This window comes from Fundulus heteroclitus, unplaced genomic scaffold (assembly GCF_011125445.2).
Source record: "Fundulus heteroclitus isolate FHET01 unplaced genomic scaffold, MU-UCD_Fhet_4.1 scaffold_105, whole genome shotgun sequence".
NCBI classification, from domain to species: domain Eukaryota; kingdom Metazoa; phylum Chordata; class Actinopteri; order Cyprinodontiformes; family Fundulidae; genus Fundulus; species Fundulus heteroclitus.
In genome coordinates this window covers 281607-303839 of record NW_023396518.1, presented here as the reverse complement: position 1 = coordinate 303839, position 22233 = coordinate 281607, and the positions used below count along the sequence as shown (strand labels likewise).

Below are 22233 nucleotides of genomic sequence, written 5' to 3'. Positions count from 1 at the left end.
TAGGTCCAGACCTTGACTGGGTCATTTAAAAAGCTAATTATTCTTTGATCCAAATGGTTATGCACTACTTTCTCTTCAGCAAACACAAATCAGCTATTTTAAATGTAATAAAACACCTCCAAGTTTGTGCTTGTAATGTGACAAAAAGTGAAGCATTCGTTCAGTCTGAATATTTTTGCAAGGCATGGTTTTTAGAGGAGCGTTTCAAAACAACAGTTTATTTATTATGAAAGAAAGGTTGTTCCCAAACATCTCATTGTTGCACTAAATTCATGTCAGTATCTGATTTACCTTAGACCTAAAACCTACAGCAACAGCTACCAACAAAAGAACTATTCATTCGTTTCTTAATTGCAAACTCTACCATATGAGCACGGCTCCCCTTATCAGGCCATCGTTTGTAATGTCCTATTTCTGTGGAATACGTAGAATTTTACCTTGGTTGAATCCTCTGAATAAATCTTTAATTAGTCGCAGTATAGAATTCAGGTACTTTATGCAACACCATCAAAGTCTTTAATTACCTCTGTGTCAGTGGGACCACCCTTAGCCTCCGGATGGAACTGGGCTGTGAAAACAGGCTTGGTGTTGTGCATGATGCCCTGGAAAATATGCATATTATACATACGGAAATTAAACATAAAAACAGAATATTCCAGAAACAAAAATGTGTCTTTTAAAAAGGTTTGGATTTTTTTTTCAGAGACATATTGACTCTTTTTTTGTTTCTGCTTCAATGCTATTTTTTAACGAAAACATATGACACAAATAAAAAAGAAACTTGCATAAGCATTGTCAAGAACACGGAGTGAGATTAACCTCATTGGTGCCATCATTAGCATTGACGAAAAGTGGGCTCCAGCCTGCTGGCAGTGACTCGCTGTCTATGCCGTAACCATGGTTCTGTGCTGTGATGAAGGCCTGTCCTGTCATCACATTCAGCACTGGCTGGTTCTGGCCTCTGGGGAAAACACAGATATGCACCAAATCTAAATATTTTTATCCTTTTTTCCTCTTAGGGGAGGCACATTTTATTTACCTATTTATTCTAAACAGGATGCTTTAACGGTTAGATGTGTCATGTTAAATAATGTGTATTTATTTACTATAAAAGGAGTTCACCTGTTACCCATTGGCAGTTTATATGACTTTGCTCCTGCAGCCAGAGCCGTGATCTGGTTACCCATGCAGATCCCAAACACCGGCTGGGGCCGATCACTCTCAAGCACCTTAAAACAACAAATTTAGTTCAAAAATGGCATTTAAACCTAATTTACAACTTAACCGTGTTCCAAATGTTTCCTCTACCTTTTCGACTTTAAATGGTCAATAAACAAGAGTTATACTATTTTCATAACACATACATGATTACATGGCGCAGACCCTTAGCTTTACTGAAAGATTTCTAAAAGGCTGGCAAGATTTTTAAATACAGGATGGTCCATAGCAGACGGAGGCCTAAATCTCTAAAGGAGAAAACAGAGAAACTTTTCTGTATTTGATTCAGTCTTAGCGGTAATCTGCTGAATTGGACTTTGGGTCAATTAGGTAATTTGCCAATTTGATTGAACACTGCAAGGTGGATACAAATAGACGTCTTGTAGTAGACAGCTCTTTCAGAACCCGAAAAAGCTGTGTATAAAACAATAAAAATTTCAAAAGTAAAAAAATAAAAAAAGAGCTAAAGGACCAGAAGTCTAGCTCTCTGCTATAGCAGGCCACGTGAATCCAAAGAATGTGTAGCTAATTTTAAATAGCTTCTTAACCCTTTTGTTTCCTCTTACTTAATTTTTGACACCTTACAGATATTAGACACAACTAATCAGTCAGTAACACCCTCCACAAAGTAGTGTGTTTTGGCTGCTGTGGCTTTCATTTAGATATGATGATTCACAGATCAGAAATAGATTAGACTTTTAAGATTCCTACTTGGTGGTAACCGGCCAAGTCCAGTCAGTCTAAAATAATTTGATTCGGATCACAAGGCTATTTCGCAATGAATTCAAATATATGCACACAACAAAACAAAAAGTGAGACAAATGGATTTCAACCATAAACACCATTTGGGTGCAATATTTTAAATATAGTGAAACAGAAGCACTAATCTTAGATTTTCTCTAAGGCTCATACCTTGCGCACATTGTTGATAAGTGTTCCAGCCAAAGATGGGTCTCCTGGTCCATTTGATATAAATAAGCCATCATAGTCTAAGCTCAGCAAGTCCTGATCCCACGGCACAAGGTGGACCTCTGCACCTCGCTGCATCCACAGGAATATAGACAACAGATCATCATTTAGAGCCTATACAACCAAATTACTGCTTTACTTAATAAAATTAAGCAAAATAGCTGTGAAATTGAGATGGATTCCCCAACTGAATCTTTAAACATACTAGTACTTATTTTTAATGAACAAGTGTCATAAGGGGAGCACTTAAAGTCTCACTTCAAGTTACACAAACAAAGGTTAAAAAGAATTCACAGCAGGCAACTTCAGTGTTTTGCCATCCTTACCTTAACCAGAAGCCGAATTATATTATGTTTAACACCACAGTCAACAGCCACTACTTTGATCGGGTTGCCTTTTCCAAAAACCTTGATCTCCTGATGGAAGAAGTCACATGGTGAACGAAAAATATTTCTCTACCTATTTTTTAAAAAAAAACAAGATTTATAACAAACATGCCTTATCATTTCTACCTTGGTTGAAACCTCTGCCATCAGGTTTTTCTGGTTGGGGTCAGATATTTCTATTGGCTGCCCATCAAACTCAATCTTTGCCAAAATGGTGCCCTGAGGAATAATAAAAGCACACCAGTGAGTGATCAGTTATTGCATTCATTTACGGGGCAATGGAGCCAACCTTTAAATTCACAAGACCTTGTCTCTGATGATCTTGGTCAGCATTCTGGTGTCTATTCCGAACAGTGCAGGAACCTTTAAAGTAGAGTGAAAACTTAATTGACATTAGAGTCCCATTCATCTCTGATGCAGCACCATGTGCTTGGTAATTTGACAACCAACCTTTTCTTCTTGAAGCCACTGACCCAGAGACTTGACCGAATTCCAGTGGCTGTACTCATGACTGTAGTCTTGAACAAGAAGACCAGACACCTATAGCCATCAAAGCAAAATATTAACCTTGAAAAAGGATTCCAGCTAATTACAACGTCAGTGAGTGTATTGAATTGTTCACATGGATGTGGGATAACCAATACTAGAAAACATCAAGCACAAAGCAGTAAATAAGGTGAATCCCATTATTTCATGAACAAAAACAATATGTGGAGAGCATTAAATACTTTGAAAACTGATTTTTTTTTTCAGTTATGAAAAAATAAAAATAACTCTACAATAAAGCAATGCTGTTTTAAAGTGTGGGCCTGCATAAGCAGCAATAACTGTTTTTCCTATTGTGCAAAAGATCAAAGGAGTCCCCAGGATTTAAAGGCAGACAGAAGTGGAGGTGGGAATATGTTTATTTCATTTAGTAATTAACCAGCTGTAAAACAGAGGAGAATGGGATTTATGTAACTTTAGAGAATGTTGGGGTTTGTGTGCCTTTTACCTTTTGTTATTTTATCTGGTTGTATTTGTACTTTTTTCGTGACTGCTATTCACATTTGTTACAGTTGGCCAGACTGGTAACGTCTGAGCATAAACACCGACTCCATACAAAAAGATGCTATTTAATAAATAGGCATGACAAAACCATATACAAACACAATGCCATGCAAAATCCACATTTTAGCACTTAAATGCATTTTGCTGTGTACTTGGATTCTCTATGAATACATAGAATTTGAATGTAGTACGCCCAGGTGCTACGTAGCTATCAAAATATTATTTTGGGGTCATATTTTTCAAGCTCTTCAGTTTTATCTATATTCTAATATGCTTTCAAATAATTACATCAAAGTATTTGCTGAGGTACTGCTAAAAAAGGTTATGGACTTCCAGCTTTCCAATTTCACAAATGTACTATTTTTATTTCTTAGAGCTCATTCTAGTCCAAGCTCAAGGATACCGAAGCAACAAGCGTAGTCAAAATGTTCAGTTTTTCAATGTACTCCCTCACAGCATACTACAAAAATAGCTTAATGGTGTGGAATGGAACCCTCTGCGAACTGGAGGGGGACGAGGTGTGAAGTGTAAAGAGACTGCACCAAAATGAGTTGTCCTCAGATGCAGCTCAGAACAGGGGTAAAAAGAGGGGATGTGGGGGTTCATAATGACCAAAGTATTGTGGTTCCACTTTATATAGACTACAACAAGAACAGGATGAACACCGGAACTGGCAGGTTTGACACTGGTGCCCTGTTCTTTTCACAGACGAGAGATCATTATGAGGTCAACTGACATACATGAAAACATCTGGGGAAGCTGTGGTGAAGACAATCCTTATATTTTTTAACATGATCGGTTTAGAGGTGGTTCAGTGTTGGTCTAGACAGTCATAACCCAAAGACTTGTACAAGATAAACAATAGCTCCCAGACTCCCATTAGGTATTAGGAAGAAACCATTAGACCCATTGTTATACCCTCTGCAAGAGCCATAGGCCCTAGTTTGCTCCTTATGCATAATAATGCCCAGCTTCCTATGGCAAGAGTATGCAGGCAGTTCCTGGAGGATGAAGGAATTGATACCACTGACTGGCCTCCATGCTCCCTTGACCTAAATCCAACTGAACATCTCTGGGACATAGTTTTTAGGTCCACCTGATGCCACCAGGTTACAACTCAGACTGTCCAGAAGCTCATTGATGCCCTGGTCAGGGTCATAGAAAGGATACCGCATCCCATAAGGAACACGCCCCAACATTGTCAGGTTTGCATACAAGCATGTGCGGTACTGAGTACCATTTTGCAATAATCTTTCAGCAAATTGTACTAATCTTCCATATCAGTGTTTCAGGTTCCGTTTCTTTGTGACTTTGGAATAACTCCTGGGTGGGTAGATATTTTTTATTTTCATTAAGCAGCGTGGCTTTCTTTGTTTCCTAAAACAGTACCAGTCATATTATAGTACGAATTACCAGCATGATTTTTTTTTTTTTATCAATTGAGATTTGATATTTTTTCAAAGTGTTACTTTGAGGCTTTTTGAGCAGTGCATTTGACTGCTTGAGGCGAACCCGCACATAATTGAACTTTAGTCCACATATGGTCAAATTATCATTCAAAAGAAATTACATAAAACAAGGCAGCATCTTTACGGCAAATGTAATGAATTCTGTCCAAGTACATTGGAGCACAGTGTTCATCCCAATACAAACACACTATATGCAGACAGCAATATAGATGTTAATGGACTGGATGTTGTAGAAAACAGCCTGTGTAGTTAGTTGTTAGCTTGCTAAATTAACTGTCAAATACATGCCTTTATACTGTATTGGCCTATGCTACAGTTCTTTCCAAATGCTTTTACACTACAAGTCACATTCACACACTACTTTGTAGAACTGCGGGCACATAGGGTTCAATACATTGCCCAAACACTTTCACATGTGGAATCAAACTGCTAGCCTGCCAGCTGGCTCTTTGTCTCTGACCCATAGTTGTGCTACTGTAATAGAAAAAATCTTGGAGGCTACATTTCAAAGAACCAGAACAAATGTTGATAAAGACTTGACTACTTACACTCCTGATCAAAATCTTATCTGGAAGAGACAGGATAAAGAACAAAAAAATGTATTCAAAAAGCCCGATCTCCGCCAACAGAGAGGTGATACTGAATGGTGGAAAAAAAGGTTTATTTCCGTAGAAGAAAAAAATTAATCCGTACAATCTTGATGGATTTTAGTTTTACTGGCACATTGAGAACCACCAACTGCAGAATTATTTTAGCATACTGGGGGGAAAAAAATCAATCATGAGAGCTTTTTCCTTTGCTAGTTGTGCCGTATTCCATGTTTGAGGCGATAATCCCTTTTGATTGAAACGCCACGTCTGTGTGGTGATCACTGGGTCTGTCAATAGGACAACATTGCAGTTTACAATGCACCTTTGATAAAGGATTTCTTCCAGAACAATAACATCCCTCTTTTGAACTCTCCTGCTTGTTCTTCGTTATAAAGTTAATTTAAAACATGGGGGGGAGGATGGCAAGAGAGGTTTATGAACACTGTTGAAATAATCAACAATAATGACGTGGCCACTCGCTACTGACACTTTTTGATGCTTTTAATTCTGTTTTAGGATTTTTCAGGCTATGGTCTGAAACCTTTGATTACGCAATAAATGCCCTGTTTCAGTTTAACTATTGTTTTATGTATATCATTTGTTGTAGCTCCCCAATCATAATGCACACAAAAAAATCAGCAAACCAATAGAAGACCCAGCAACCAACAAAGAACTCTTATACATACACTTAATTGTGACAAAAGCAAGACTATGAAAAGATAAACTGTGTATAACACTAATTTAGCTTATTTATTTTATAAAAGATTAAGGGATCTTACTAAACAGTTTTTTATGCAGAACTAAACATGTAATTAATCTAACATTATACTATAATATAATATCTAATAAAACAGTAAACGCATACAGAAAAATCAAACAAATGGAGCAAAGTAAGAATTTGAAATAGTTTGATATGCTGTACAGAGTAGAAACTCCTGAATTCGTTCACCCTATCCTTCATGTAATACCTGGATGTTTGCTGACTCCACATGTTTTCTCAGGCCAAGCTCATCCAGCTCCTGGGTGCTGGGTACCCCATAGTTCCCAACGATAGGGTATGTCAGGGTCAGAATTTGACCTCTGTAGCTGGGGTCAGTCAAGGCCTCAGGGTACCTAAACAGGTAAATCCACATTGTAGTGAAGTATTATAGAAAATCAATGTTGCTATCCTTTATTTTTTAATTTATAGAAATTTGGTTAAATGACAGAAAACATTTAAAACCATGATAAATCAAATTAGTATATGTGGTTATAAAAGCAGCACTGAGAGATTAAAGCATGCTAGGTCTACTAGGACACGCACCGAGTTCCGAAAGTCAGCCCTATTTTAATATGAAACTATGCAATGTTCTTCTATCTTAATATACAGAACAGTGCATGAAAATGTGCAATGGAACATCCCTGATGGTTATTGTAGCTATGTACAAGTTTTTTAGCAGCTTAGTCCAAAGTTCAGTCTGTTTCCGTTTTCTGAGGAAGAGGAGCCATTGTTGGGCCCTCTTCACCAGGTGGGAGTTGTTTACGCACCAGGAGAGGTCAGAGGAGATGTGGATGCCCACAAACGTGATGCTGTTCACACGCTCCACCACCTCATCTTGTATGTGAGTTACTTGTCTTTACAAGTAACTTGAAGACTTCTCAATGTGCTAGTCCAAAGTGGCCTGCTATCACATTCCCAAACACGGAGGGAGACTGTTTAATGTTGCGACAGTGCAGTGATGCCAGTGGCCCCTTCAGTTGCACTAAATCTGGAAGTTACAGGTCTAGCGCCTATAGTGGCTAAAAGTTACACGGTGCTGCTTTCAGTACAAAGGAACTTTTATATTATAACACAAAGAGAACAAAAGAGCCACCCAAAGCCTTCAGAAAGAAGGTTGTAATAGCTTGAAAGTCTGGTGAGGGGTGAAAAGAGGTCTAAAAAGAAATTGACTTCTTGTATTTCACTGTACAGAACATAGTTTACAACTGAAGGATATTCAAAAGAACAGTCAACGTGTCCAAGCTACCAAGTTCACCCAAAAAAAAGATGCTTAATGAAGTCTCTTAAAACACTAAAATGTCATCATTGGGACCTACAGCAGACTCTTGCTACTGTTGATACTGTAGGAAAGAGGAAAAGACTGTGCAATCAGAAGCATCAGAGAATTCATCATGAAGTCCACCACATGTAAGAAATTGCTTGAGAAAAGGAAGCAGAAGCAACAATGAAATAGCATTCAAGAAGGGACTGAGCAGACTATATTTCTTGAGGAAGCTTGGGTCCTTCGGTGTTTGCAGCAAGATGCTGCAGATATTCTATCAAACTGTTGTCAAGAGTGCAGTCTGTTCTGGTAATGTCGTCTGTGGTAGGATTATTAGAGTCAGTGACTCAGAAAAGTATAATAAGCTGATAAAGAAGGCTCACTCTGTTCTGGGGACTGCTCTGGAGCGGACTGCACAAAAATTAAGCTTTATTAAATTAAGAAAATAATGGATAACCCTGAGAAGCAGATTGTCTTCAGTCGGAGTCTTATTCAAATCCGTTGAAATAGAGACCACTATAGGGGATCCTTCTTGTCCATAACCATCTACAACAACTGTTTAAAGAAACCAGGGATAGTTGCAATTACAATGACATTTAATTCCCCTTTGAGATTTATAAAGTATCTTTTAAACCATCTGTAAACAATACTTAAAGCTAAAACAGAAATACATCCAAAACATGATAATGACACAAAACATACCTGTGAAACCGCCAAGGACTGGCTAAAAATTAAGGAATGGAAAGTCCTGGGCCAAGTAAGAGCCCATATCCTGAGGATCTTGTACAGATGCTGTGGTGTGACTTGAAATGGGCTACAAGTGCAAGAATCCCCTCAAACATCTCACCAGTGAAAATGAGGCAAACTTTCCTGAGATCGATATCAAAAACATGTAAAAGACCACAGGAAGTGTCTCACTGACGTTATTTCAGCCAATGAGGCCAACGTTAGCTATTAGGAGGTAAGGCCCCCTAACCTTTTCGCCAGTTAGAAAACATGTTTCTATTAATATCATTTTTTTTATATTATGCTTAAGCAGAATTAAGTCCATTTGATTTCAAGTTATACATAAACGACACGAGACAACCCTTTGTTAACATTTCGTAACAAAGATCTGAATATTTAATGGAGTGTCTTATTTTTTTACAGGATAGTATATGAGAAACCACTTTCTTTTTAAAGTCTTATATTCTTTTATATCTGACAGACATTTGTTGGAGAATACAGTTTTGTTTAAGATCGAATGGTGTTACAACAAAAGAGTGAGCTTCTTTCTTACCCCACCAGGCCAGTATTGAAGACAAGTTCCCCGGCTACAGAGCCATTATGCCCAAAGGAAAACCCTTTCATCCTGGTACCATCCTCCAAGACCAGGTGAGCTGTCTGTGCCTGGGAGTTAAAAGAAGGCAGAGAGATGACAAGTGAAATCTCAACCACAAATAATGTATTCTCTTTTTCTAAACCCAGTTTGGACAGACAAAAGGCAAAACTTTGAAATAAGACGGCCTGTAGATTTTGAGTGTAGGAGGGATATGGCAGCCAGTGAGCCACAGGGACTTTGTGCTGAAACTGCAGGTCATTGAGAAATGTGCTGCGAATGCTGAGACAGACAAATCTCTTCAACTGTTGTGAGCACTAGTTAGAGAGCGGGTTGGCGTTAGAGAAAGCAAGAGGGGAGATCAAGGGAGATAAAGGTATAAATGTAAAGGTTGGTTGAGACCCACTGTGCAGCAGTATCAGCTAACATCAAAAGGAATACAAATGAAACAGTGAATGATTAATATTATGCTTTGTCTCACAGATGATATCTAAAATACTGATATATTGGTAGAGATGATCCAGTAAAATGCAGAATTTTGGTTAATGGTTTAACTCCTGCTTGCAATACAATGACAATGTTACCACAGTAGGACACTATACAGATGTATCTGAACAAATTAGAATATCATTGAAAGGTTTTTTTATTTCACTAATTCAGTTGAAAAAGTGAAACTCATATGCTTTATGGATTATTTGAACACACACACACATTGATATATTTCAGATATTTAGATATTTATTTATTTCAATACTGATCATTGTGGTTTGAAACTAATGGAAACCAAACTTGGTTTCCCAGAAAATATGAATACTCATATTAGACCAATAAAACCAGGAGTTTTAAAGCAGGAATTTTGTTTTAGGGCCTACACAAATATGGTTAGGACGACCGATTTGACAGCTTTCCAGCAGACAGTGACTATAACCATCCACAACAAGGGTAAGCCACAACAGGTCATTGCAAACGAAGCTGGTCGGGCACATAGGGCTGTATTCAAGCATGCTATTGGAAAATTGAGAGGAAGGAAGAAGTGTGGCAGAAAAAAGTATACAAGCAACAGGGATAGCTGAAGCCTTGAGAGGGTTGTGAAGCAAATGGAGCTGCTGGACTCAGTGCTTCGAGAGTCACCATACAGGCATATTTAAGACATGGGCTCGTATCAAACCACTCCTTAACCAACGGCGATGCCAGATGGGTCTTACCTGGACTATGGAGAAACAAGACAGGACTGATGCTTAGTGGTCAAAGTCAATCTCTGCATGCATGGGTTCTTTGAAATTTTTCCCATTTCCTCCACCAATCCAAAAACAAGACCGTAAGGCTAACCGGGTACTCTAAATCAACCATAGGTCTGAGTGTGTTGATGTGAATGGTTGTCTGTCTGGTATGTTTCTTTGTTGCTCTGTGATAGATGGACAATCTGTCCAGGGTATACTCCGCTTGGCCCCCCGTTGATTGCTGGAGATACCATGGGCGGTTATAGACAGGGGCCAGAGAGCAGTGGAGCTGCAATGAACAGCTAACACCGAAGCCAACCGGATACATAAACACTAGAAGTGTGCATGCACAAATACCTCAAGATGAATTCTAGCTGTATTTGTGCATTCACAAACACACAAGAATCCATCTTGTACAGCTCAAGCTTCAACCATTTGTGTCTGAACCAAAAACGGTTCAGCAGCGCAGCAGGACGTATGCGTAGCTGCTGCTATCATAGCTGTTTTTTTTTTTTTTCAGAATCCAAAACTACTTCTTTGATAGCAGAACAGCAAGTAGTGCCTTGACTAGCTTACTGTGTTGCGTTTTCTCACAGCAGCTGTTGCTTACGTTTTAACTTGAAACCGTGATTGGCTAAAACCAACCTTTGGTAGGCGGGCACTGGGAGTCGTTTTGCCCAAATAGCTCAGATAGTTCTGCTGAAATTCCTTTGTTTCCCCAAACGGATTCAAATGGAGCAGTCCCAGACTGATAACATGTAGAACTACAGTGCTACACATTATCAATCTGGCTTGCCAGGTAATGCATGCCCAGCTAGCAAGTGGAAACTAACAGGGAACGTTCATGCACATTGGCGTTACGTGAGCTCGTCAGAATAACTGGCATGAGGGACAACCAATAGGGAAATTGATACCCTTGGAACTCTAAGGACAGAGGGGGGCGGGGGTGGGACCAAAGCTTTGACCAATCCCTGCCATCCGGTCCAAATGGCAGGGATTGGTCCGTTTTTAAAGGCCTGCAGCTTTCACAGAGATCAATTTTTTTAACCTCCTTTTTCTGAATACATAATGTATTTACTCCTTTCAGAATGGAAGGACCATTTCCCCCAATATAATAAAAAGTGTTTCTGGACAAGATTACCAACTGTAGCCTTAATATATCAAATAATGAAAGTTGGCCCATTTTTCCCCTTCCTTCTTTGATCTGTGCACCCATGAAAAGAAGAAAAAGAAAAAAAAACACACACTGGCCCCACCATGGCCCCCCTAATAAATGTGTTCTAGAACCGCCACTGGGAGATTGGCAGAAGATCCCACAATTAAAGCAACATGAGCTTTCTTAATATCTCAGCAGCATGACAGGCTGATTTGCTACCACACTATACTGAAGCAGTAAATCACACAAATAAATGTTTTTGGTGTTCATCAGCCATAATCCATAAAAAAAATCCAAATTAACAGAAGCAAACACTTGAAATATATAATTTTCTGTGAATTTACATGATACCTATCAATTTCCGAGGTAAACGAGTCAGTAAAATAAATAAAGTTTCGAAGATATTCCATTTGAAATACTGTAGATGCACTGGTAAATTTAATACAGCAATCAAACCGTCCCTGAACTATGACGCAACACAGGGTGATTTATACATCTGATGCGCGCAAGTCCGGCAGCTGCCCAGACAGCTGTCTGAAAATCTCAACCACATACAACATCATTTTCTAAAGACACGGGGATGAGAAGACAAATGCGCAGTTGGAAAATAAAACTTCAACCGAAAAAAAAAAAACTCTTTGCGTTTAATTTTATTTCGTAATTAGTTCAAATCTAAGTGCGCACAACTCTTCCAACGTGTCTCGTTAACCTGAATGGAACACGCTTCATGTCCATTTCAGCCGCTTGTATCCCAATTAGAAGAGAAGTTTCCACTTTTTAATTGCTCGCACGGATATAATATGGGGCAAGACACCGTATGAGGTTTTGCAGCGCTTCTGGGGAAGCGGCTTCAAATGAAAAGTTCGCCGCAGCTATGATTGGCACCTTACACTAACGAGCCGTTTCCTTACCTTGACACTAAAAAGTTTCGCAGACTGAAGTCTCGGCCAGCCCGACGTGTTGCCCACTTTCCTGCAAACCACGCATCCTTGTCTCAGAGATTTAACCACGCTGCAAGCCAACAGGATTTGGGTCATAGTAGCCTAAAGTCACACTGTTAATAAACTGGCACTGGGGCGAGAACAGCGGGCAGTCTGAGCACTAATTAATGTTTGAACTTAAATGTAGGGAAAATGAGTTACTAGGCTTCTCCTCGTGCGCTCGGTGGCCACAGACGGACAGTTCAAGTGGACGCTCGAAACGTTGCATCGGATTGGCCGCCGGCGGTTGTTGTTCTTAACACATGAAGCGGACGGTGTTTAGATTGGCCTCCACACACACAAAGGGAAGAAAAACGCCCACTGTTATCTCAAATGAAACAGCAAATCTGCTAGATTTTTTTTTATGACACACGAAGTTGTTGGTATTAATCAAGACATTTGTTGTTTTATTATTATTATTATTTTGTTGTTGTTTTCCCGGTGAAGCTGTACCTTTAATACTATATTTATCAGTTGGCCGTGAATGAAGCCTTTATATAGGTGAACCTAAAACTAAAATACACATTATTTGGGTTATTTCATCGATGTTCTCTGATTTATTTGTGGTAGGGGAAAAAAATGTAGAAAAAAATACACACGAGTAAGGAGTTATTAGATACACTTTCAGCATTTTTGTGCTTGGAACAAACACAAAACGCTTTCCCACTGGGAATGACCGTGCCCGCTTGGCAAACCTGTAGAGAGTTCTTTACGTGCAGCTAACTCTTTACAGCCTTTTCTTTGAGGCAAATTGCCGGCAAAGAAAAATAAATAAATAAATAAAAAACCAACCGTCCACAGACAGGCAGCATGGTGGTGGGATTAGAGTGGTGTGTGTATTTGCTGATGGCTGCAAGACTGGTCCTCTGTGGAGAAAGCTGTCTGACTGCCACTCTGCTGTGTTCAGCAGTCTGAACAAAGTGAGTTTGAATATCAGGACCTGAACATAATACCCGCAAGAATTAGAAAATGAACAGCTTGTGCTCACTTAAAAAAAAAAAAAACCTTTGTGCAAAGATTCAAGGAAATCTGTAATTATTATTTGTTGCTACAAGTATCCATCTTGTGTATCTGAATAAATTAGTTGCAAATGTGCCACATAGGTTTAAACCTAGACTTTATTCAGATTTTTATGTCTGAATATTGTTCAGGATTTTTGCATTTGATTAAAGTCATCCCAGTTGTTAATCGTGCATAAATAAATCTCTTATCTAAATTGAGCCTGGGCTCTGTGGAGCTATACTGACATCCAGTGGCAAATCTCTTCCATAGAGGCTCGGGAGGGAGTGTTAGTCATTGAAAACATGCACTTTACTCACGTTTTCATTTATTGGAAGTTGTTTGTTTGACATCAACATTTGAAAGACGTTAACATGGGATATATTTTGCTTGTATGAATTCACTTCAGAATTGTTTTACTCTTTACATCAGGATTTTGTGTTAAGAATTGATTGTATCAATGTCAATGTATTACTAAAGATTTAACATGTCATCTCTCTATCTTTACCATTCCTCACATTTTGTCACCTTACAAATTTTAATCCATTTTTAGGGGATTTTATGTGATAGACCAACCAAAAGTAGTGCATGAGTGTAATATGGAAGTGAATCGATAAACATGGTTTTCTAGGCTTTTAACAAAACAAATCTGAAAAGCATGCTGTGTATTTGTATTCAGACCCACTGAGTCCATTCTTTGACCCATCTTTTACTGCAATTGCAGCCGCAAGTCTGTGCCAGCTTTGTCCACTTGGCCACATAACATTTTTGTCCATTTCTCTGTGGATAACAGCGCAGTCTCCGTCGGATTAATCTAGGAGTTTCTGTGAAGATATGTGTTTTTTTTGTTGTTTGTTTTGTGGGAGAAAAGGGAAAAGTCAAGAAGTGTGGACAGGTTTAGCCTTGAACTCTCCCCAGCTTCCCTGTCCCTGCTGAAAAAAAGCATCTCCGCAGCATAATGCCCCCATCACCTTGTTTCACAGTAAGCGTGTTCATTGTGTTGTGCAATGTACATTTTTGCCCACATAAAGTTAAATTTTACTCTCCTCACAGCATCCTGTTCTGTCCTCTAAAAGAACTTGGGCCAAGTTTCAAGGGGAGATTTTATGACTTTCTTTTAACAGTGACTCTCAACAGTGAAGAGTGCCACTCTTCAATAAAAGACAGATTTGTTAGGGGCTGGACTGATAGTTTCCCTGACATTAGACTCTTTCTCCTGACCTGTGGATCTCTCCAGCTTCAACAGACCTAGCATGGATATCTTGGCTGCTTCTCTAATTGATATACTTCCCTTGCCTGGCCAGATAGTTTAGGTGGACAATCCTGTCTTGGCAGGTTTGCAGTTGTGCCATACTGTATCAGTTTTCAGATGATGGAGAGTACTGTACTTTCCTGACCCCACTTCAAACCTCAAAACAACTTCATCCCTGACATGCAGATCTGTTCCTTGTACTTCATGTTGCTCTCTGTTTGCTTATGTTGCATAGAAAACATCTCAGACCTTCACAGAAAAAGCTGCATTACTACTTCAGTTAAATAGAATAGAATAGAATAGAATAGAATAGAATAGAATAGAATAGAATTGAAAGAGTGTTTATTGTCTCACAGCGGGGACATTTAGAACATAAAAAAAGGTAAAAGCAACCCCACATAGACTCTCCTGACCAATTAGGTGACTCCCAAAAGCAACTATTTGCACTTATTTTAAATTCACAATTCACATTTTAGGTTTATATTTGTAAAATAATAAAAAATAAGATGGTAAAACCTTGCATGTACCCACACAATCATGCAATAATTTGTGTTAGTCAAGGAAATATGCTGCACTTTGTGGTTGTAACTAAACATCTTAAAATGTTTAAGAGATATGATTTTTTTCCCCCAAACAAAGTGGACGGGGAACCATTTATTAAGTGCAGTAAGAAACTGTGTTTTAACTGTAAGTCGACAGATGAGACAACCTCAGACAATCAGTCATGGTGATTGTTTTATGAGTACTGCAAAAACAATAATAACAAAAACAAAAAAAAATAGCTAGTTGTTTCCTCCTGAGACTGTACAACTCCTGCTTGCAATATATATGGAAATTACAGATGCAGTGCCAGTGGATAACGTTGCAGATCTGCACTGGCTACGAAAGGGACAGCACCAGTGTCATTTTGCATGCTGCACATAGTAGCAGCTTTAACAGCTTTACAGGCAGTCTGACACCTTTACTGAAATGTTTCTTTAGACAACATACTGAGTTTACAATTATGTAACAAAGGAGGCAGGGTAAAATTAAGCAGTACTCATTTAATATGCTGTGTGAAAATGATGACTTTTTTAATGCCAACTTTCTTTTTTTCCACAAAGGTTGGTAATGTATGTTTAGAGTGAGATCTTTTTTTGTAAGTGGAGGAGGTACATTTTTAAAAGTATCCAATATTCAACAAATGTTGAAAATAAAGCTAATGTTAAATATGAAGTAGAACTTACTGCTGGTGATTAGTATCTTCCTGTTTTTTTCCTGTTTTTATGTAGCCTGCTAGCAGATGATGCAAAAGCAAACTTTAACTGGATTTGGTCAAAGCACGGAATAATATTGAAGGGATACTGAGCACTGATGGCCTACACATGTGAACTTTAGTGTCATTTGGGCATGAGTAGGGCATAATGATCATATTGCATTTTACTTACATAGCTACATTGTAATAATGAAGCGCAGCGACTGCACATCTGATCCATAGGCTTTGCATTTTTGGACTCTAAGAACATGAAGTCATTAAGCAACATGCGAGACACCTAAACACTTATTGTTCATGCATTTAACTGAATCTGAAAATATGACACAAACAAGTAAAAGGAATCCAGCTCTAGTCATAAACTTCAATGGTTTTTGGGGTTTTTGTTCGCAGCTAGCTGCTCTCACCAGTACCGGAATGAGAAGTACAGGAAAATTGCTACGTGATGAGTTTGAGAATACGAGAACCCTGCGAAACACACTCCATGACCGTTTATTACCGCGAGGCCCGTCAGTAGATGCCCTCCAAAATGCGCCACTGATTGGCAGACTGGAGCTCTACAACAATGGCCGGCATGCGCCCTCGGTGGAGGGATCCCGCATTGTCTGCGGTCTCAAGTGTGAGATTCACATGGTGACCGAGCTTAAGGGCGGACGTAAATAGACAGACCGGCACACTCACTATCCTCTCTGTGCCAGGTTTCCGAACAATGTCTTGGTCCTTAGATGACAGAAATAAAAGATGACATGGTTCCAGGGGTGAATTAAGATATTTCTAAAGATTAGGACATCACTAACAAGATCAAAGACTGTGGTCTTTATGCTGAGCCCCAACAATTGTACTTGTCTGTTGTCTTTAAAGCTGTTGGTAATTTGCAGACTACTACTGTATATGAAACACAAAGGGACACATAAATTACAGGCATAGTTAGTTGTCTTAGAGCTGATGCTATGTAAATCTAGCCCGAAGAAAGGGTGACTCCAGATGTCTATATGAATCATAACTTATTAAATAACTTATTTAAAACCATACCATACGTACATTGTTTGATATTTTTTCTCGTTTGTTAAACAAGCAGATATTTTGGAAACAATACCTTCTGCCGGCCTGATATGTAGGCAAACTTAGGGCACCCTGCTGGCCCGAAGGACCCGAGAGGACTTGAATTCACACAGGAGCAGTCAATGTATGCACCACTTATGTACATAGAAAGAATAAAATATTCATAATTTTAAAGCATGGTAACAGATTAATACCTTATATGTGATTTAATAACTTCTACTGCTTGTGTCTGAGCTGCGGTCACATGGCCACTGTAACTGTCTGCCATTAAAATTAGCTTTAATCACCAGGTTTGTGCATACAATGCAAAGAAATTCCACTTTCCTTTCAATGAAGACATTTTAAAAATCAATGAATAAAAAGGGAAATAAATACTTCTTTGTAAATATGTATAAATGTTAATTTACAAAAATATCAATTTATAAGCAAATACACAAAAAATAATTGTTTTACTGTAGCTGCATATGAACAAAATACTAAACTTAGGCACTCATCTGTTGCTTTGGCAAATCTGTTTTGCTCACATCCATAGCTGGAAGTGAGCCCTTGAAGCTACGTTTTTCTTAGGACCTCATACAACCTTGTGCAACCCTGGGTAAAATAATCTGTAATTGTACAGCCATGATGTGCATTCATCTAAAGCTGTAAACTCAGAATGAAGAATGTAAAATATTTTCCAGTTTTGCTTTTAATAAAAGTTTTAATATAAGTTCAAACTTTTTGGAAAAGTGAAGATATCCTTGATATTAAAAGTTAGTTTTATGTTATATTTCACTAATTGTTAGCTCTATGTTTCAAAAACATTTCACATCACTCGTCTCTCCTCAAATCTTAACTTTGTGCAGAACTCTACAAACCTTAGTTTCCCATTCTGCTTTTTAGACAAGTTATGGTCTAGGGTAGCAACCAAACAAATTGAACTGAGTTTAATTTGATTTAATTAATTTGATAAATGTAGTCCCAAGTCAATACAAATGTAATCTTAAAGCACCGTTCAGTACAAACAGGTGCAATCTTATCCAAATGCATAGATCCAGTCCAATCCAACGTTATTTATTAAGCACTTTCAACATGCAGAGACCACGGTACAAAAACAAACAAAAGAAAACATAAATATGAACATATAAATCCCTCATCCAAATATGCTGTTCCTGTGTCCTTAATAAGTAAATTCAGAATTGTGAAGAAAATCTGGAAAAGGAAGTGATTCCAAAAGTCCTGGAATATTAAAGTTTGACTTTATTGATGTGGGTTGATGTTCTCTTCTTGTTTCAGCTCGTTGATATCTCGAGCTACAGATATTATCTGATGATCTGTCTGGGAAACAAAGAATTGGTTGGAGATTGAAAATTTCAGCTTCTGTGATGGGTATGTTGAGGGCGATGAGTTCTGCAAGCGTTCTTAATTATGTTCTAAATTATATTAGATAGACTTAAATCTTTTATTTCAAATATTTCAAACTGATCTTATAAACTGTAATTATAAGATCAGCTGGCAACCTTATATGGACTATAATGGACGAACAAATGGTTGGAGAACTACTGTAATCCCTTGCAGGAGTCCCCAAATAACTTTTTCTTTCCTCTATAGACCTTCACATATCAGAACAATAAGAGAGTCTGACTCTCCTGATCTTATGGCCCTTAATGTTTCAGGTTGCAAGAGGAAGAACTGGTCAGTGGGCAGGGAAAGAGAAGGTGGACCCTATTTTTCGACGCCATTGCATGTCTATCCTTGGTATTATTTTGTGACCCCTTTAAGAAAGGCCATTGGGCTGCTTTGTTTAGGCTTGTGCCCATTTAATCCTATTGGGGGACTTTAGAGAGTGCAGGCCACAGAGCCTCTATCAGCCCCTTTAAGGAGTCAGGGCCTTGACTCTTAGAAATCCCAAGAAACTTCACACCTCAATGCAGGTTCTATAAATAGGCACCATCTGTCCCCACAGGCTCAGTTACAGCCTCATTCCTTTTGGCACAGACGCAGAGTATCGGGAAGGAAGCACTCAGGGTTTAAAAAGGCGGAGGCATCGGATGGGACCAAAGTCCAGAATCTACTCTCTAGTCATCACACATGGCTTGGGGACCGGTGCTGAATGTTCTTTTCTTGCGGCAGAGGAAATCCACTAATGTGCTTAACGTAGTCATACTGAACAACAAATTTCTTAATGGTAGCAAAATGTCGGTGACCAGGGGGGGGGTTTATGCCATCTTTAGAATCTCACGCCACACTGCACTCATCGCATGATTTCTCCAGAGCTCAAGTTCTTCACATTTCATTAATCATGCTTAACACAAGACTGCTCTCAGGGCCAGGACAGGTGCTGCATCTTGAAATCAAAACCTGTGTTTTTGCTCCTTCACAAACTCCGGAGAGGAGAGCACCTTTCACCGTTTCATGGTTGAAGTGTTATTCCTTGTGCTTGCAACACTGCTGACGGGATTTCCTTATGGAAATTTGAATTTGAATACTTGAAGTGCAAAAACAACAGGCATCAGTGCTCCGCTCTGTTCAAAAGTTAGGAGTTCAATAATTTAATTGTTTTTTTATGTACACTTCACCTACCCAAGAACATAATCAGAAGGTTGGGAACTGGCAAGGATAGAAAAAATTCAACCAAAGCATGCGGTTTAAAAAAAAAAAAGTATTTCTGAAATGACACACTTCAAAACATACTGCCCAAAAGAGCATTTTATGAAAACATGTCTGGGCTTGCCATAACGTGATTTACATTAATTTGATGTTTTGTCGGCTGTAGAATCTAAGCAGTATTTCGTTGTCAATAATTCTTAATATATTAAGGCAGGTTTTTTTATATGGGCGAAATAGTTCCAACGTGAGCAATCAATAGATAAAATAAAAAAATAAGCTGTCGGTCAGTTGTGGCACAAATGATTTCTGCCATTGATTATTTCCTGGTTGCACGTGCAGGTTAAGGGATTTGGTAGTCTCCTGTGTTGTGAGTATATACGCATGGTGGTGCACCATAGCTGGATAATGAAGCTGAAGTTGGTATCTGATTCAAAGCTTGCAGTTTGGCATCAAACTAAAGGGCTATTCCACTCTTTTACAAACAATCCGGAGTGCAGTTGATCATCTCTAGTTGAAACATAAATGCTTAGAGCAATTAAAGCTCAACCAGATGTCCGTGTGATTTAATCTGACACCTTGAGCAGTACATAAATGAAATTAATGAATGAAGTTAACTTTCATATCATTTAATCTTTTCATTTTGTTTAACAATATTCCTTACCAGACTGTTTTTTTTCTTCCCTGAGACTGCTTGCTAATATTTCTCCAAAACTCACTAGTTGTCTGAGCTTGTCTTTTCAGAACCGACATTAAACCAATGTTTGAAAGCAGTTTTGCAGGAGGATGGATATCAGATCACTTAAATAGATGTGAGCACAAACCATAACATGAGTGGCATGAATATGTGCAATATGGACTTATTGATGTACCATTTTGTTACTTCTGAAGAGAAATAAAGTCATGTTCAGATTAGATTTTAAAAAGAAAGTCTGTTTACTGACAAACCAGATTGCCTGTAAGGCTCACAACAAGCGTAGAAAATATCTCTCTTCTGACAGCTCCACTGAGTGCTCTCAATCATGGCTCTAACTAGGCTATGTATTTGTTGATCAATTGTTTCACAGACTCAACCACCTCTGTCCATCACAGGCATCACCCATTCTTATATAAGCTTTACAGATTATAAATTCACAAAAATGAATCTGTGCCTCCACCCTGCCGCTTAATATACTCTTGTTCAAAACAAGGTCATTTTTCCAGAGCAACAGGCTGTTTCAAAGTAGATGTCAAAGACAGGCTGGCTTTGGAAAGAGTGGAGAGAAGAAGGCATTGGTTAAAGAAAGCCGAAGTAAGCCCTGTTTGAAGTTTGACACCTGCCGTAGGGGACGGAGCAAACGTATGGAAGAAGGTGGCCGGGTCAGATGGGACCAAAATGAAACTTCTAAGTTTAAGGGCAAACTGCCATGTGTGGTGGACAACTGACTCAGCAAATCTCCCAGAGCACACAACACCCACAATGAAAAAGGCGTGGCGTCAGCATCGTGCCACGAGGAACGAGATGCTCGTCAGGTGGGGTGATGGGATGATTGCTTGTGCTAAATACAGGGCATTAGTAAAATCCTTCTAGAGGCTGCAAAATAATAAAGACCGGGGCTGAGTTTCAGTAGCAGGACTATGACTCTGACTATCGCCTGAGCTACAATGAAAGGATTTCAGAATGAAAGTGTATTCATGTATTACCATGACCCCGCCCTTAATCCATTTGACTTGACTGACTTTTATACATAAAAAAACATTTAAAACTATGTATCACTATGTATGTGATATTGTGATAGTCCTAACATAAAGTTCAAATAACATACACAGGAGTTAGTGGTTGTAAAATGTTTAAATACAAATACTTTTACAAGACGCTGTAAGGGATCTGTCAGTATCTCCCAAGCACTAAGGTGATACTCACCATTTTTAACTGTAAATTAGCCTCATGTATAGGCCCACATGTTTTTTTAACAATAAATTCTATAAAGTATTTTATTTATGGCTTAATTTTTAGTTGAACACTAGCCCACCGATCGGTTTGAGATGCAATGGATCGGGCTTTGAGGGAAGATTTTAAGCAAACGTTTGAGTCTTTCTTACAAAATCTGGCATAGAACAAATTGTTTGAATGATTACCTTTACACAGGGTTTTGATATTTAGAGCTAACACTCTTCAAGGTGGGTGTAGAAGATAAAGATGTTTTTCACCACAAACATTTTAATTTATGGCAGGTTTAAAGGAAAGAAACAGCAGCACAGTACACTGAAAAGCCTCTCAGTGGAGTTTGAAGGGCATTGGGTTGCCTAAAGAAAGCAACCAAGTGCCTTTTTTTTTTTTTAAAGGGGCCACAAACGGTTTTTAATGTGATTGTTAAAAACAAATGGCAAAAGAGGTAAAAATGTCCCAAAAGATTTCTGGGTCTGTCAATGTTAGCCAGAAAAATGGACGATTGCTGTCCTCCTCTTGTGTATCTTTTGTCAATAAGGAAACACTTAAGAATAAACGTAAACGTATGAAGAAAAAAAATATAAAATCAAAGAGGATATTCATTTATAGAAACATATATAACATGACTCATAAAGAAACAATTAATTAAAAAAATATTTTTAGTAGTGATGGAAAGCTTGTTCTGTTATGGTTTTAGCTGTAAGAAGACCCAAATCCAGACGTTGATGTTCCGTGTTCAAATATGTGTAAATGAACACAAGTATTGCCGAGAAA

At 38.5% G+C, this 22233-nt stretch overlaps 1 protein-coding gene across 1 annotated transcript in view; it reads right to left on the bottom strand.

Moving 5' to 3' along the window:
• The window catches only part of cps1 (carbamoyl-phosphate synthase 1, mitochondrial), a 101245-nt gene extending 88635 nt beyond the window's left edge, over positions 1 to 12610 (bottom strand). Inside the window, exons 1-11 of the mRNA XM_036128627.1 lie at positions 12310 to 12610; positions 8984 to 9093; positions 6652 to 6796; positions 3025 to 3114; positions 2881 to 2937; positions 2701 to 2793; positions 2515 to 2604; positions 2132 to 2260; positions 1123 to 1229; positions 820 to 961; positions 525 to 602 (exon numbers count right to left, since the gene is read on the bottom strand). Of these exons, the coding sequence (XP_035984520.1) occupies positions 525 to 602; positions 820 to 961; positions 1123 to 1229; positions 2132 to 2260; positions 2515 to 2604; positions 2701 to 2793; positions 2881 to 2937; positions 3025 to 3114; positions 6652 to 6796; positions 8984 to 9093; positions 12310 to 12435 (1167 nt within the window). The 5' untranslated portion in view covers positions 12436 to 12610. The remainder of the gene's footprint in view (positions 1 to 524; positions 603 to 819; positions 962 to 1122; positions 1230 to 2131; positions 2261 to 2514; positions 2605 to 2700; positions 2794 to 2880; positions 2938 to 3024; positions 3115 to 6651; positions 6797 to 8983; positions 9094 to 12309) is intronic.
• Between the last annotated feature and the right edge of the window lie 9623 nt (positions 12611 to 22233).